The sequence below is a fragment of the Gorilla gorilla genome, chromosome 6, assembly GCF_029281585.2.
Source record: "Gorilla gorilla gorilla isolate KB3781 chromosome 6, NHGRI_mGorGor1-v2.1_pri, whole genome shotgun sequence".
In the NCBI taxonomy this organism is placed as follows: Eukaryota; Metazoa; Chordata; class Mammalia; order Primates; family Hominidae; genus Gorilla; species Gorilla gorilla.
This window is the reverse complement of record NC_073230.2, coordinates 126315096-126333264: the sequence shown is the minus strand read 5'-3', so window position 1 is coordinate 126333264 and position 18169 is coordinate 126315096. Positions and strand designations below refer to the sequence as shown.

Sequence of the window (18169 nt, the reverse complement as noted above, 5' to 3'; positions counted from 1 at the left end):
CACACTGACAGGCTCCTGTCAGAAAGGGTCATTCTAAGTAATTGATTAATAAAAGGAATGACTGTCTCAGGATTCAGTAAATGGAGCATCAGTGTCAAAAAGGAATCTGTTGCTGAATGAAGCCATTTGGAAGTCAGACCAAGAATATGGTATTAATGAGATTGGCATTGGAGTCTGGTTTTCTGCTATAAATTTAAAATTAATTTTGCAAGCTTTTTAATTAAATATTTACACTGTAGAATTTGGAAGTCATTATTCCTGCTGATGTTGAAAGTATTTATGTCATCACTCCAGCACAGGATGTTTCTAGTAAATATCACTCTATAAATGTGCCTGATTCTTTTTATCTTTCAAGGATCTTTGGTTTCTGCTTATTTTCTCTCCTGCCCCACCCCCAAAAGCCATCCCTCTCCTCTCAGCCCTCCCTCTTTAAGTCTTTTCTCTCTCTCTCACTTCCCCCTTCTCTCTCTCTCTCTCTCTCTCTCTCTCTCTCTCTGTGTCTCTCTGTCTCTCACAGAAACACACACACACAGATACACACAGAGTGGGCACACACACACAGTAGGTAGGGGAGAAGGGAGCTTCTTAAGCAAGAAATTTGTATCTGGGAAGTTAGAAACTGACTGCGTACTGTACTTTCATTGCTGAGAATTACTAAAAGAACCACTTAAGTTTTTGTTGACATTTGTTACTGCAATTATATTTAAATAAATTAAGTTTCTACCAGTAGCATCTGATCTTCTCGTTTTTGCTAAATTTCATGTTTTAGGTTTGCTATAATAATGATTCACTTTTTTGTAAGACGTTAATTGATATTTAATGCACAAGCAAATCAATATCAATTGTCATTCCTTATAAGTAAAACAGAAACTTTAAATTTAAAGTTACTTTGTCTCATGACTTTAAAAACACCATTTTAAAATGTGATCATCTATGAAAGCATGTATTTTTAATGTAAAACTAATAATTTACAGTAATGGGATTCTAATGAAAGACTGTCTTTCAGACATATATGTTTACTTTAAATCTTCCATGGGAATCTTGAGTTGCCTACATCTAAATCAAGTGAATTGAATTAACATGGATATTATGATATTTTTTAAAATCAAAATGTTTTATTAATGTATTGTACAGTAACTCCTCTTTTCTTTTTCCATACTAAATACTAGTTGCAAAATGAACGGGAAAATGATCCAACTCATATACAATTAAGGGAAGAAGTATCTACATGGAATAGTAGAATTTTGAAGAGGACAGCTATTACCATATGCGGATTCGGTTTTCTTCTTTTCATTTGCAAGCTAACTTTCCAGAGGAAATAATCCAAATATTTGTTTTAAGTTATATATACACATCTTATTGAACCATCCAAAAATCATTGCTTTTAACTATTTGCAGCACAATATAACTTTACATTCTTTGCCAATATTCCATAGGAAAAATTTTGACAATGTGGAGTTTTTTTTAAAAAAGTGGTTTGTTACTTTGACTTATAAATACAATTTGTTATGTTTATGTTAATTGTGATTAGGCAGTAAAGTATAAGTAATTTTTTGGTTTGATCGTATGTAAATCACATTCAAAATTAAAGTTATATCTAATATCTTTGACATTTTTTAAAGTGTGTTCATTTGTCAGTGAATCGTACAGGAGTTGTAAAGTGTTCATAAATTGAGCTTTCTTTTGTTTCTTTTTTCCCCCTCCATTATTACATAATATGGATTTTTATTGGATTTTTTTGTTATATTACATTATGAGGAAATTATTAATTTTGAAAGTATCTGAGAGAATACAAAGGATAAAGGTAAAATGTTAAAGTTTTGAATTGTGGATTAAATCCTTAGGAAAAGTATTTTAAATACAAATTAAAACAGCAAAAAATTAGAGACTGGTGTTGAAAGTACAAAGTACATTGGAATTTTTTATGTAAAATACTTTGGGGAACATACATACTATATAACATTCTTAGGAATGTTATAAAAGTGAATGGCATTTGACATATTATTTATCATATCTAAAGTAAGATTTATTTTTCAAAATCAAACTAATGATATTCAGATTTTTTAAGTGAAGTTAATAAAAAGGCAGGCCCAATTTAGCAGAAAATGTAGTATTTAAATCTTGCCTGACTTAGTGCCATACTTAAACAGATGCAGTTGATCTACAGTTGTTTGAGAAGTAAACAAAGCACAGATAAAGAATTGTGGAAAGGAAGAACATTATAAGGATCTATAATTAGTAGCAGTTTCTGCTCTTGCTTATACCAAAACTACAAGATTTCAATCATTCTTTTCTTGAGAATTGGCCATATTTTAACCTAACTGCTAAATAGCAAGGCATATTTTTTTGCTGATATTTCCTCATTTAAATGAGTCTTAGAAGTTCTAAAGGTACTTCTTTTAACACATAGTGTTTCACTCCCAGTCAGCACAGTGCTTGGGTAAATAGAAAACATTTAATAAATCTTAGTTTTAGTTTCCTTTTAAAAAAAAAATTCAAAAAAGCACTCTCAGAAAATGACATACTATCAGATTATCTATTTATGATGGTCTTTTTCACCTCAGTTCATCTTAAAGATAATGATATTTCTTCTATTGGCTGGGTAGGTCACTATTTTTTTTCTTCTGACAAAACCAAACCATCTTGCAAATATTAGGACAAACTGTGAAGATGTGAATTTATAAAATATTTGCTTTCCAAAAGGATTTGTCACAGAAGTCCATAAAATGGTGATTTTTCATTTCCATGACACAGTGTGATTTTTAGATTACAGATTGAGAATAAGTACAGCAGCATTGTTGTGATTAGTGAAGTTATTTCTATGGGTAAAGTATCAATAGAATTATTATTTTTCTTGTAATTTAAAATTGGTTATTTCATCTAGAGAATAAGTCTCTTCCTACTCTGATTATTTCACCTGATTACAGTGCTTTTTGCGGGAAGGGAGGCATTTATTGCTTCTGGAATATGCATTCTTTTGTAACACATAACTCAGTATAAATCATTTTTCTTCTCTTCTTCAAACAAGAAGAGGATTTAAAGTAAGTCTCCCTTAGAGACTTCCCTGAACCACAGATACAAATGTTGTCAACTGAGTTTTAATTCTATGCACTTGAAAGTAGTAAACCTTTTTTAAAATTAGTTGGTATTTAATTTTTAATTAATCTGAATTAGAAAATGGTCCTATATCTTTAGAACCAACTCTGGAACACAAATAATCTATTTTGAGAATGTAAGTATCTTTCAAAGAGAAGCATGCTTACTTGTCCCATCTTGCCACTATCCTTAAGTGATGTGTTTAGTGCTCTTTGTCAGTCTTACTACATTTCTCTGATACACTTATTACGTTTCTCTGATACATTCAGTAACCTTTTTACCAGATAACTATTTCGCGCTGCTCTTTCCTCAAACTTCTGAGACCTCCACATCTCATTCTTAAAATGATGGCTATGCTTCTTATTTCCCTGGGAAATAGAATCATTTTTTAAAAAGAACTTGCATACTGGGTTTCCTCTAGTTAAGGGGTCAGCAAACATTTTTTTGTAAAGGTCCAGATAGTAAATATTTTAGACTTTGCAGGACATGTGGTCTCTGTCAAAATTTCTTAACTCTGCTGTTAATAGCACAAAAGCAGCTATATACAGTACATAAATGAATGAATGTGGCTTTGGTACAATAGAAGTTTATTTACAAAAACAGGTGTTGCCTGGATTTGGCCCACCAACCTATAGTTTACAGACCTCAGTCTAATGTCACAGAGTTACAAATGTGAGGCTCTTTTAATCCTGATAATCTAGGTAGAGATTTATTAATTTTGTTAATATTTTCAAATAATCAGCTTTTGGGTTTATTGGTCAACTACATTTTAAAAATTTTATTTCATTTTCACCTTTATTATTTCCTATCTTAATTGTTTGGGTTCTTTTTTTTTTTACTTAATTATTTTAAACACGCTTGAAATATTTTTTGCTTTCTGAGAAAAGAATTAAAAGCCCTGTATTCTGCGTACTGTAGTTTCACAGTTCATTTTAAAATACATCTATTTTTCCCTATTGGGTTATTACAGTATTTATATATTGACATTTATTTCATAAATTATTTTTTCCAAATTGCTTTTGAAAAAAAAACTGCATTGTGACTTCAAACTTACATTTCTGCAACTTTTTCTTTTGAAAAAAAAAAGTATTGCTCAAAAATAAACTGATTATACTGTAAAGAACTATTATGGTTCCTTAGGCTCAGGACAGAGATGGACAGATTACCATTTGAATGCCTAATATATGGCAAACACTTCATAAATGTTACATTTAATTCATAGGCCAGGGCCATGAGATATATATTCCTATTTTACAGAAAATGAGTTTCAGAGACAGTTGAAGTAAATTGTTGAAATTCACACTGCTAATAAGAAAGCTGGGATTTTAATCCAATCAGTTTAACTTCAAGTCCCATGCTCTTTCCAGCACTCATGCATTCATTCACTCACATATTTACTGAGCACTTATGTGTCAGGCATTTTTTCTAGATGTTGGGAAATCAGTTATCCCTGCCCTCGTGGAACTTACCTTCTAATGGAAATAAACCAACAGATAAAGCATAAGATATTAGATGTGATAAGTGCTATGAAGACAAGACAAAAGGAAATAGGAAGTGCAGGGTAGAAGTAGTACTTTGGTCAGGGAAGATGTCTCAAACTTCAGAACTTTTGAGAACATAAAGGATTAGAGAGTAAGCCATACAGATATCTGGGGGTAAACTATTCCAGAACAAAAACCATGAGGTACAAATATCACTATAGCAATAAAATGTGGTTTTTTTATTTTTATTTTTTGAGATGGAGTCTCGCTGTGTCACCCAGGCTGGAGTGCAGTGGCATGATCTCGGCTCACTGAAACCTCTGCCTCCTGGGTTCAGCAGTTCTGCCACAGCCTCCCAAGTAGCTGGGATTGCAGGTGCCTGCCACCACACCTGGCTAATTTTTTTTCGTATTTTTAGTAGAGATGGGGTTTCACCATATTGACCAGGCTGGTCTTGAACTCCTGACCTTGTGATCCGCCCGCCTCGGCCTCCCAAAGTGCTGGGATTACAGGCGTGAGCCACTGCACCCGGCCTGTACTGTTATTTTTAAATGGACTAGAGGCACCAGTGTGGATGCTGTGAGACTAGTTAGGAGGCTGCTGCAATATTCCAGGTGCAAGATGATGGTAGCTTGAATTAACATTGGAAAATGAAAGCAGTTGAGTTCAAGACACATTTTTAAGATATAACCAATAGGATTTACTTAACAGGTTGAATGTGAGTTCTAAGTGAAAAGCAATAGTCAAAGATAACTTTAAGTTTTTTGGCTTGAGCAACCAGAAGAATGGAGTTGCCATTTACTGAAATAAGGAAGTCTCTGAGAAGACAAAAACAATTAGGAGAGATGAGAAGGGAGTAATTTCTAATAATCAGAGTATTTTAGTCAGAAATTCAGAGGAGAGAGACACAGGCAGAAGTTAAAAATTTGGATGTTGTCACTTTAGAGATAAGAAGACCTGACTGGATCCCTAAGGGAATAATGTAGACAAAGAAGAAGGGTAAGTCCTAGGATACCAAAATTCAAAGGAAGGGAGACAGGAAGAATCAGGAAAGGAAATTAAAGAGTGGCCAGTGAGGCTAGGCAAGAGCACAGGTCAGCATCCTTCAACCCATGGGCCAAGTTTGGCCCAGAGGATGGTCAACAGCATTAGTCAGTAGGGAAATGTAAATTAAAACCACCATGAAATATACCATTACACACTCATCAAAAAGACTAAAATTTAAAAAGAATGACACCAAGTGGTAGTAGGGATAAAGTACTTGAAACTCATACATTACTAGTTTAAACCACAGAGTGGAAAAACCATTTTGGAAAACCATTTGGCAGTATCTATTAAAACTAAACATGTTTTCTTGATGACCCAGCAGTTCTTCTGAATATATGCCCTACAGAAATGAGTTCACACTTCCCCAGAAAGACATGTACAGGAATGTTCACAGTAGGTTTATTAATAGCCCAAAACTGCAACAGATAAATAACACAATGGTTGGACAATGGAATACTGCATAGTAATAAAAAAGAACAAACTATGACTACACACAAAAACATGGGCAAAACGGACAGATATAATACTGAGCAAAAGAAGCCAAACACAAGATTTTGTACATACCATATTATGAATTTATACCTAAGTTCAAAATAGGGAAAACTTATTTATGGCAAAACTTATAGAAGTGATGGTAGTGGCTAGGTCTGAGAAGTAGGTATTGACTGGGAAAGAATAAAGGATACTGGAAATATTTTATCCTGATCTGGCCAGGAGTTGCTTGAGTATATACATAAAAATTCAATGATATGTACAATTTCAAGCCCCAAAATTCCAAGATTTCAAGAGGTAAAAAATTGGCATATTAACAAAAATGGATTATGAAAAAACCAACTATAGAATGCCTACTCTACAACCCAAGTTTGAAAACAAGTTTAATTGTAGATATTGAAAAAAAAAACTGCTGAATTTAAAGAGAAATTAAGAGAGTTTTAAAATCTGGTATTAGTAAGGATAGTTTTCATGTAAGATAGTAAATTTGGAATTAGAAGACCATTAATACGAGCAAGTTTATCACGTTTTTGATAAACAGCAAACATAAGGTTATAAAGTGTAAGAATGAATACTTTATAAATATTTGCAAATTAAAATATTTAAAAATAGTAAATGCAGTCCTGCATCACTTAAAGACGGGGATACATTCTGAGAATGCATCGTTAGGCAATTCTGTCATTGTGCAAACATCATAGAGTGTATTTAAACAAACCTAGAGGTATAGCCTGCTACACATCTAGGCTTTATGGTGCTCCTAGACTACCCTGTACAGCATGTTACTGTACTGAATATTTTGGGCAAGTAAGACAATGGTATTTGTATCAAAACATATCTAAACATACAAAAGGTACAGTAAAAATACAATATAAAAGGTAAAAATGGTACACCTGTATAGGACACTTACCATGAATGAAGCTTGCAGGACTGGAAGTTGCTCTGGGTGAATCAGTGAGTAAGTGGCTAGTAAATATGAAAGCCTAAGACATTGCTGTATACTACCGTAGACATTATAAACACTGTGCACTTAGGCTACACTAAATTTATTTTTAAATACTTTCCTTCAATAATAAATTAACCTTAGCTTACTGTAACATTTTTACTTTATAAACTTCTTAATTTTTTAAAACAGGTTCTTTTGTAAAACATTTAACTTAAAACACAAAACATATTGTACAATTGTACAAAAGTATTTTCTTTATATCCTTATTCTATGAGCTCATCTCTATTTTTAAAAGTATTCATTTGTTTTTTTAATTTTTAAACTTCTTTGTTAAAACCTAAGACACAAACATACACACATTAGCCTAGGCCTACACAAAGTCAGGACCATCAATATCACTGTCTTCTACCTCCACATTTTGTCCCACTGGAAGGTCTTCAAGGGTAATTACATGCATGCAACTGTCATCTGTAATTACAGTGCCTTCTGAAATAATTCCTGAAGGATCTGCCTGAGCTATTTTACAGTTATTTTTTAATAAGTAAAAGGAATACACTTAAATAATGATTTAAAAGTTTAGTAAATACATAAACCACTTAACATAGTTTATTATTATCAAGTATTATGTCCTGTACATAATGTATGTGCTAGACTTTTATGTGACTGGCAGCATAGTAGGTTTGTTTACACCATCACCACCACAAACACGTGAGTAATGCATTGCACTAGAGTGTTACAATGGCCATGATTCCACTAGGCGATAAGAATTTTTCAGTTCCATTATAATGTTATGGGACCACCATCAGATATTCCTGCATCATTGACTGAAACATCACATTTCATAGTGCAGTGTGCCATGTGACTACACTATAAAACTGTACACTTGGCTGGGTGGTGGCTCACGCCTGTAATCCCAGCACTTTGGGATGCCAAGGCAGATGGATCACTTGAGGTCAGGAGTTTGAGACCAACCTGGGCAGCATGGTGAAACCATCTCTACTAAAAATACAAAAATTAGCCAGGCATGGTGGTGTGCACTTGTAATCCTAGCTACTCAGGAGGCTGAGGCAGGAGAATCACTTGAATTTAGGAGGCAGAGGTTGCAGTGAGCTGAGATTGCGCCACTGCACTCCAGCCTGGGCAACAGAGTGAGACCCTGTCTTAAAAAAAAAATGTACACTTGATCTTGTATTTGTTCACATTTGATGTTTTGTTTTAAAAGCTTTCTTGAGATAATTCATTCATTGAAAGCATACAATTCAATGGATTCTGGTCTATTACAGTTTTCTATCCATAACCAAAATCAATTTTAGAACATTTTCAGTACCCCAAAAACAAACCCCTTACTCCCTATCCATCATTCCCAACCCCACCCAGCCCTAGGAAACCACTAATCTACTTTCTGTTTATGGATTTGTCATTTCCGGCCATTTCATATAAACGGAATCATACAATATGTGGTCCTTTGTGACTGACTTTTTTCACTGAGTATAATGTTTTCAAACTTCATCCCTGTTTTAGTATGTATCAGTACTTCATTAATTTTTATGCTGAGTATTTCATTGTATGCATATATTACATTTATCCATTCATCAATTGATGAACATTTGGGTTGTTTTCCATTCTGGGCTGTGAACATGTTTTCATTTCTCTTAGATATGTACCTAGGAGTAGAATTGCGAGCTCATATGATGACTCTATAAGACCATTTGAGAAACTGCAGACCTTTTCCAAAGTAGCTGCACCATTTTACATTTTTTACCTACTGTGTGTGAGGGTTCTAATTTTTCCACATCCTTGCCATTTATCTGTCTTTCTTATTATTTCCATCCTAGTGGATGTGAAGTGTTCTCTCACTGTGGTTTTGATTTGCATTTTTCTGGTGGCTAATGAGCATTTTTTCCTGTGCATATTGGCCAGTTGTATATCTTTTTTGGAGAAATGTCGATTCAAGTCCTATGCCCATTTTTTAGTTGCGTTGTCTTATTTAGTTATAAGTGTTCTTTATTCTGGATACTAGACCCTGATAAGATATATGATTTGCAAATATTTTCTCCCATTCTGTAGGCTTTCCTTTCACTTCCTTAATAATGTCTTTTGATGAGAAATTATTTTCATTGGATGATATCTCATTTGTTTTCTCCTGTTGTTTGAGCTTTTCATGTCATATGTTAGAATCCACTGCCAGATCTAAGACCACGAAGATTTATATGCGTTGTCTTCTAGGATTTTTATAGTTTTAGCTCTTATATTTAGATCACTGATCCATTTAGAGTTAATTTTTAAATATGGTGTGAAGAAGAGGTTCAACTTCATTCTTTGGCATGTGGATATTCAGTTGTCCCAGCATCATTTGTTGCAGAGACTGTACTTTTCCCCATTGAATTGTCTTGGCACCCTTCACTGAAGATTAGTTGACATTACATAAATGTGGGATTTTGATAGAGAGTGCTTTGAATTTGTAGATCAATTTGGGGAGCACTGCCATCTTAATATTAAATCATCTGATCCATGAACATGGATGTCTGTCCATTTATTTAGATCTTTAATTTCTTTCAGCAATGTTTTACAGTTTCCAGAGTATAAATTTTGCTCTTCTTATGTCAAATGTATTCCTAAGCATGTTTTTCTTACGCTATTGTTTTCTTAACTTCATTTTCAGTTTGCTCATTGCTACTATATAGAAATACAATTGATTATTGTATATTTATCTTGATTCCTGCAGCCCTGTTGAACTTATTATTTCTAATAGTTTTTTGGCAGACTTATTAGGATTTTCTGTATGCAAAATCACATTCTCTGCAAATAGACATAATTTTACTTCTTCTTTTACAATCTTCATGCCTTTCATTACATTTTCTTGCCTAATTGCCCTGGCTAGACCCTGCAGTACAATGTTAAATAGAAGTAACAAAAGCAAACATCCTTGTCTTATACCTGATCTTAGGGGGAAAGGATTCAGTCTTTCACCATCAAGTATTATGCTAGCTGTGGGTTTTTCATAAATGCTTTTTATAAGGTTGAGGAAGTCCCCTTCTGTTGCTAATTTGTTGAGTGCTTTTATCATGAATGCATGTTGAATTTTGCCAAATGTTTTTACATCTATTCCCATAATCATGCAGTTTTGTCCTTTAGTCTATTGATTTGGTGTTACCAGTCTTGCATTCTTGGGAGAAATCCCTCTTGGCCATGGTGTTTAACTCTTTCTAAATATTGCTGGATTTGATTTTCTTGTGTTTTGTTGAGGATTTTTCCATCTATATTTGCAAGTAATACTAATCTGTAGTTTTCTTACAATGTCTTTATCTGGTTTTATCAGGATAATAACTAATAGAATGAGTTAAAAAAAAAGTTCCCTCTTGTTTTTTGGAAGAGTTCATGAAGAAATTGGTATTCATTCTTCTTTAAACATTTGATAGTATTTACCAATAAGGCCATCTAGGCCTGCGTTTTTCTGTGTGGGAAGTTTTTTGTTACTAATTCAATTTCTTATGTCTATTTCAGCATTTCATTTCTTCTTGAGTCAATTTCAGAAGTTTGTGTCTTTCTGGGAGTTTTTCTGTTTCATCTACATTATCTAATTTGTTGGCATAAGGTTCACAGTATTCCTTTGTAATTTTTTCTGTAAGGTTGATAGTAACATCTTTCATTTCTGATTTTAATACTTTGAGTCTTTTCTCTTCCTTTGTTTAGGTCAGTCTAGCTAACAGTTTTTCTATTTTGTTGATCTTTTCAAAGAACAACCTTTGGCTATGGAGACTTCCTTTATTCTTATTATTCATTTATTTAATTACTGCTTTAATTCTTATTATATATTCTTTTTTCCATTGTCTCAAGATAAAAAGTTAAGTTGTTGACTTGAGACATTTGATCTTTTTCAACATTTGTGTTTAACACTATAAATCTCCTTGTAAGCACTGCTTTAGAAGCATCCTGTAAGTATTTGTATATTATGTGTTCATTTCCATTCATCTTATTTTCTAATTTTTCCAGTGATTTCTTCCTTGACCCATTGGTTCTTTTTTTTCTTTTTTTTCTTTTTTTTGGAGATGGACTCTCACTCTGTCACTGGGCTGGAGTGCAGTGGCACGATCTCAGCTCACTGCAACCTCCGACTCCCAGGTTCAAGCGATTCTCCTGCCTCAGCCTCCCAAGTAGCTGGGATTACAGGCATGCGCCACCATGCCCAACTAATTTTTGTATTTTTAATAGAGACGAGGTTTCACCATGTTGGCCAGGATGGTCTCGATCTCCTGACCTTCTGATCCACCCGCCTCGGCCTCCCAAAGTGCTGGGATTACAGGTGTGAGCCACCACACCTGGTTCTTTTAAGAGTATGTTAACTTCCACATATTTGTTAATTTCCCAAACTTCCTTATAGCTATTAATTTCGAGTTTTACTTTATTGTGATCAGAAAACATGTTTTGTATGATTGCCATCCTTTTAAATTTATTGAAACTTGTTTTATGGCCTAGCATACGTATGGTCTATCTTGTAGAATAGTCCATGTGTGCTTGAGAAGAATGTGTGTTCTGCTATTGTTGGATGACATATTCTGTAAATGTCTGTTAGGTCCAGTTTGTATATAGTTGTATATAGTGTTGTTCAAGCCTTCTATTTCCAGATAGAAGTTGATCTTCCGCCTAGTTGTTCTGTTCATTATTGAAAGTGGGGTATTGAGGTTTTCAACTATTATTGTTCAGTTAACTATTCCTTCTTTCATTTCTGTCATCATTTGTCTCACATTATTTTGGGACTCTGTTATTTTTATATATAATTGCTATGTTTTATGGATGGATTGACCCTTTTGTCATTATAAAAAGATCCTCTTTATTAGTAGTAACTTTTTTTTGTCTTCAAGTCTATTTTGTCTGATAGTATAGACACTATTGATTTCTTATGGTTGCTATTTGCATCACGGTGTATCTTTTATCATCCTTTTACTTTCGACCTGTTTGTATCTTTGAATCTCTGGTGTGTCTTCTATAAAGAACATATTAGTAGATATTGAGGGTTTTTTTAATCCAGTCTGACAATCTGCTTGTTAATTGAATTTTTTAATCTACTCACATTTAATGTTATTTCGGCATAGTTGGATTCACATGCCATTATACTTTTTGTTTTCTATATGTTTCATATCTTTTCTGTTTCTTTATTTCTCTTTTACAGCTTTCTTTTACATTAAGTGAATATTTTCCAATGTAACATTTTAGTTCCTTTAGTGATTTTTTAGAACTATATTTTAAGTTATTTTCTTGGTAGTTGCTTTAGGACTTACCATATACATCTTATAACAATCTACTTTAGATTTATACTAACTTAATTTGAGTGAGATATAGAAATGTTACTCTTGTATATCTCTATTCTGTCCTTCATCTTCTTGAACTATTATAATGTCTTGAACTATTATAATTGGGTCAATTATATAAGTTACTGACCCAATATTATAGTATTGTAATTATTACTTTACATAATTTCACGTTACTAAAGAAGTTGAGAACAGAAATATGAGCAAATTTATATTTAGAGTTTGTTATATTTACACTCATATTTGCCATTTCTGGTTCTCTTCTTTTGTTCCTGTGGGTTCAAGTTACCATCTATTGTTATTTTCTTACTCTAATACAACCCTGCTCCCTCTGACTTCTGCTGTTCTCTTATTTTCCAAATATAATACATTTCTATCCATCATAGGCTCAACAATGCAATTGTATACACATTGATATATACAATAGCTTTTCAAACCATTAAGAGACGAAAGAAATAAGCAGTTATACTATCTTTTATAATTACATAGATACCTTTACCATTTTGTATTTTTTGTGTGGATTTGTTACAGTAGTTAGATAGACATTAGCGAGACAAGAGAAGGCTCTTCTCCCTGACCCACTAGGAAAGTCAGGCGATGGTTTGACAATTATCACACTACCTCTCTGAAAACAATAATTCTAATTTGGCAGCTGGCACCAGGGCTCCAGGGAGAGACAATCTCCTGATGATCTACAGCTGTTAACATTAAAGTGCTAACTGAATGCAGACACCAGGGAGAAGCAACTTCCTGGGCATGCATATTAAAAGACAAAATGGTGAAGTATGACCTTTGGGGGCACTACACCAGAAACAGGAGGAAGGCCTCAGATGGGCATGCATATAATTTCCTGAACACACTGCACGTGCTCACTTCCCAGAGGTAAGGGGTTGGGGGGGCACTGCACATGTGGGCAGCCTACCCTAAGGGCAGAATCACAGGAAAAGGGTGCAAGATGGCAGCCTATAAAGTCCTAGGATCATGGTTAGGCCAAGGCACCCACTTGGATCTCTCCCAAGTGTTCTTTCATTTCTTTCCTGTTCTAAAGCCTTTTTAATAAAATTCCACTCCTGCTCTGAAACTTGCCTCAGTCCCTTTTTCTGCTTTATGCTCCTCAATCAAATTCTTTCTTCCGAGGAGGCAAGACTTGAAGTTGCTGTGAACACATAAGGATATGCTGCTGGTAACTCAGATACCTGCCACAAGTAACAGATTTAGAGAACTATCTGGGTTTACTTTCTCTTAAAAACTTTCTTTAATATTTCTGATAAGGTAGGTCTGCTAAAAATGAATTCTTCCAGTTTTTGTTTATCTGGAAATGACTTTATTTTGTTTTTGTTGTTGAAATAAAGTTTTGCTAGATAGAGGATTCTTGATTGACAGGTCTTTAGAGTTTTCTTTTCAGCATTTTAAATATGCCATCCCACTGCTTTTTAGCCCCCATATGGACCTGTGCATGTTATCCTAGTTGGAGTTCACAGAGCTTTTTGGATGTGTAGATTAATGTTTTTTATCAAATGTGGGAAGTTTGCAGCCATTTTTTTTTAATGTTTTTTCTCTTTCTTTTTCTTTCTCCTCACCTTCTGGTCATTCCATTATACCAATGTTGGTATACCCAAAAGTGTCCCAGGTTTCTCTGAGACTCTTTATTTCTCGTCATTCTATTTTTACTCTCCTTTTCAGATTATATTATCTTTTCATTTATCTTCAAGTTCACTGATTCTTTTTTCTGCTAGTTCAAACTGACTGTTGAGCCATTGTAATGAATTTTTACATTTCATTTATCGTACTTTTTTCAATTTCAGAATTCCCTTTTGGGTTTTTTTTATGATTTCTTTTTATTGATATTCTCTATGATAAGACATTTTCTTCATACCTTTCTTTACTTCCTTAACCATGGTTTCTTTTAGTTCTTTGAACATATTTATAGTGGCTTCATTGAAGTCTTTGTCTGTTAAATATGACATTTAGCCCCTCTCACAGTTAGTTTCTGTTGCCTACTCTTTTTCTTATGTGTGGATCAGTCTTTCCTATTTCTTTGCATGTCTCATAATTTTTGTTGAGAACTGGATATTTTAGGTTATATATTCTAGCAATTCCAGATACTGATTCTTCTTTCCCTCCCCAAAAGGAATTGTTTGCTTGTTTCTTTGTTTAGTGATTTGGCTGCACTATATTAGTGAAGTCTACTTACCCCAAATTGTGAAGTCTTTGATGTTTCTTCTCAGAGAGAGCAGTCTTGGGCATATATAGTGACCCTGGGGTGACAGTGGTTTTTAGCAGGGCTCTGTTAAACTGCCTGTTTCTCTAATCTTCCTTCTAGGCTGTGTGGCTCATTGTGTGTTACACCCCACCCTTAGGCTCCACTAATTACTGGACAATTGCTCTATTATTTTTGACATAGCTTAGGGAATAAATTACTCTGTATTCTGATAGAATTAAAACTGGACAGAAGTAGTTTTTAAGGCCAGCCTCTGAGGTGTATTCTGACCCCAAGAGGACCCTTCTTAGCTGTCTCTTTCCCTGGGGTTCTCTAAGGTAAACTAGCTGGCCTAGAATTTAACTTGTTCCTAATTAAGAGGAGCTATTGTTTTCCAGAGTATCCTTAGGCTTGAATTTCCACACATTCTGTTTTAAATAAAGTCAGTTCCTTTGGGGAGAGCTTTTGAGCCACTTTTTTCTTAGGGACTGCTTCTTACCATGGGCAGAATCTCTGAGCCACTATTCTAGGTGCTGGGTGGAGCAGTAGCCTCTGGTCTTCTTGGTTTGCTTCTCACCACATGGAATTTCTGCCTTTCAGCAAGCGGGGTGAAGGAATTCAGGGTCTTAGTATTCTCAGCCTTCCTTGTCTGGGAGAAGAGTCCTCATCCTATGGTGCTCAGTGAAAGGAGAGATCCCTCAACCTCTCAGCCATACTCACCAGAATTTAGTCACTTCACATTTGAGTCGAAGGGGATAAGAAATGCTGGTAGGCTGCTGCTTCAGATGAGATATGGTAACACTTGTTTGGGAGCTGAGGAGGAGAGGGAGCTCATCTTCTGGGCCATATCCATCCAGAGTGGAGCTCCTGCTAAGCTGTTTTGGCTTGGGGCTGGGGATATGGTGACAGTGGATCATGGCTTCAAGTGCTACAGTCTCATTGTTTATGCTGAGTTTTAGTAGATTTTCTTGAATAAATGTTTCTGCATTTGCTCTGTATCCTTGGGACATTTTCTAAAGACTTTAAATGGTTGCATTTTTATAGTTTTCTCCAGCTTTGCTTGTTTCTCTGGGAAGTGCATTTATGACATGCATCATACTACCATCCTGGCAGTAAAATTCTTTAATCAGTATTTCTGGGGTATCAGCTTTGTGCTTAGTATAGAGCTTACCCCAGAATACTGTGCAGGATTCTTTTTTAAAAGCCAGAAACACTAGCTAGGTATCTTTTCTATAAGCTTTAAGTTAACGTTATAGGATGCTGAAAATTTAGGTTAGTACTGTAGGATGCTGAAAATTTTAAGAGCACCTAAAGTCTATTTGAAGCAAAAGGAAAAGACCACCTAGGTTTGACAAGATTACATTAGGGCTAGATAAATGATACATAAAGCAAGGCTACACTATTAATTTTGAAGGCCTTCCTGTGGAAGGTATTTCCAGTAATACCTAATTTAGATGAATTATATTTATTAAATATGGGAAACAAGATTTAAATGTCTAAAAGGGTATCAGTCCAAAATGAATCCAGGGGATAGCAGGGAAAAATGGCAGCTAGGAGGCAGGGCTAAATTGCAACTTCCTCTCGGATGGACATAGCAGCATGTGGAGACACACATCATGAACTTTTGCTCCAAGAACTACCATAGGAACATACCAAGAAAGCCAAGAGAATCCACAGACCCTCTTAAGGAAGCAGCTTGCTGCTGCAGGCTCTATGAAATGTCCAAAAAAACTGTGAGTGCCCGAAGTGTGAGAAGGGGATGTCTGCCCCAGAACACACCTCCTTACTGGGGAGCTTGAAGGTCCAGATCACAGGAGAAGGATTTGACCTTACCTGGAGCTGAGACTAATTTAGGGAACCGAGCGAAATATAGGGGTAGAGGAAGGAGCAGGAAGAGCCCTGTGGGCACTGTCGGTTCCCAGGGAAGCCATTCCTGACTTTGTCTCACAGGGGTCCTTGGGGAGGACTCTCAGTGGCATTGGGGAAAGACCACAGGGAGAAGGAAACTTCCAACTGAACTTTGTAACAATTTTGACAAAACACAAAGTTTCCTGGACAGAATCTGGGGGAGGGGGTGCATGGGGAGTGCAGATATGAGCACAGAAACCGCAGCAGGTGGAGAGGTGTGAAATCTGAAAGTCCCACTTGCTTTTTCAGCAGGGAGGTTTGTAGCTTGGGGCAAGTTCTCAGCCCTGCTCACTGACTTCCTGGAAATAACCTTGGTGCTGTTGGAGGGGCACAGTGGGAGTGAGACTGGCCTTTCAGGCTGCATGGGAGCTGGGTAAGGCCTGTCACTACCGGCTTTCCCCCACTTCCCTGGCAACTTATATGATGCAGCAGAGACAGCCATAATCGCCCTGGGAATGTAACTCCATCAGCCTGAGAAACACACCCCCATCCCCTATAGCAGCCACAGCAAGCCCCACCCAAGGAGTCTAAGCTCAGACACCCCTAACCCTTATAGTCTCCTAATGGTCTTTCTCTACCTGTCCTGCTAGCCGAAGACAAAGGGCATAATCTCTTGGGAGTTCTATGGCTCAGCCCACCACCTGAGAAACACAAATACTTATCCAGGTCACCCTAGGGCAAGCTTATATCCTCTTTATACTATGGCAGCTGATGCTGTCTGGAAAGTACCACCTCCTGGCTGGAGGCCAACCAACACAAAACCAGGGCACTAAATGAAACTACAATCATGGACCCTCACAGAGTCCATTTCACTCCCCTGCTACATCCACCGGAGCAGGTGTTGTATTCACTGCTGAAGACAGATCACGTCACAGGACTCTTTGCAGACACTCCTCGGTACGAGCCTGGAGCCCAGTAGCTCCACTGGGTGGCTAGACCCAGAAGAGAAATAACAATCACTGCAGTTCAGCTCTCAGGTAGCCCCATATCCAGGGGAAGAGGGAGACTGCCACATCAAGGGAGCACCCTGTAGGACAAAAGAATCTGAACAATAGCCCTTGAGTCCTGGATCTTCCCTCAGACATTGTCAGAAAAGGAACCAGAAAAACAATTCTTTAGCATCCCCAAAAGATCACACTAGCTCAACAGCAATGGATCCAAAACAAGAATAAATCTCTGAATTGCCAGAGAAACAATTCAGAAGGTCAATTATTAAGCTAGTCAAGGAGACACTAGAGAAAAGTGAATACTAACTTAAATCAAAAAAGTAATACAGGATATGAACAGAAAAATCTCCAGAGAAACAGATAACATAAATAAAAAACAATCACAACTTCTGGAAATGCAGGACACACTCAGAGAAATGCAAAACACACTGGAAAATCTCAGCAATAGAATCAAACAAGTAGAAGAAAGAACTTCAGAGCTCAAAGACAAGGATTTTGAATTAACCCAATCTGACAAAGACAAAGAAAAAAAAATGGACAAAGGCCTCCAAGAAGTTTGGATTATGTTAAACAACCAAACCTAAGAATAACTGGTATTCCTGAGGAAGAGAAATCTAATAGTTTGGAAAACATATTTGAAGGAATAATCAAGGAAAATTTCCCTGGCCTTGCAGAGATCTAGACATCTAAATACAAGAAGTGCAAAAACACCCAGGAAATTCATCACAAAAAGATCATCACCTAGG

The 18169-nt window shown here is 35.8% G+C and overlaps 1 protein-coding gene across 1 annotated transcript in view; it reads left to right on the top strand.

Moving 5' to 3' along the window:
* The window catches only part of ASZ1 (ankyrin repeat, SAM and basic leucine zipper domain containing 1), a 64028-nt gene extending 62332 nt beyond the window's left edge, over window positions 1-1696 (top strand). The window contains exon 13 of the mRNA XM_004046102.3: window positions 1170-1696. Coding sequence (XP_004046150.1) covers window positions 1170-1322 — 153 coding nt within the window. The 3' untranslated portion in view covers window positions 1323-1696. The remainder of the gene's footprint in view (window positions 1-1169) is intronic.
* Window positions 1697-18169: the final 16473 nt, after the last annotated feature.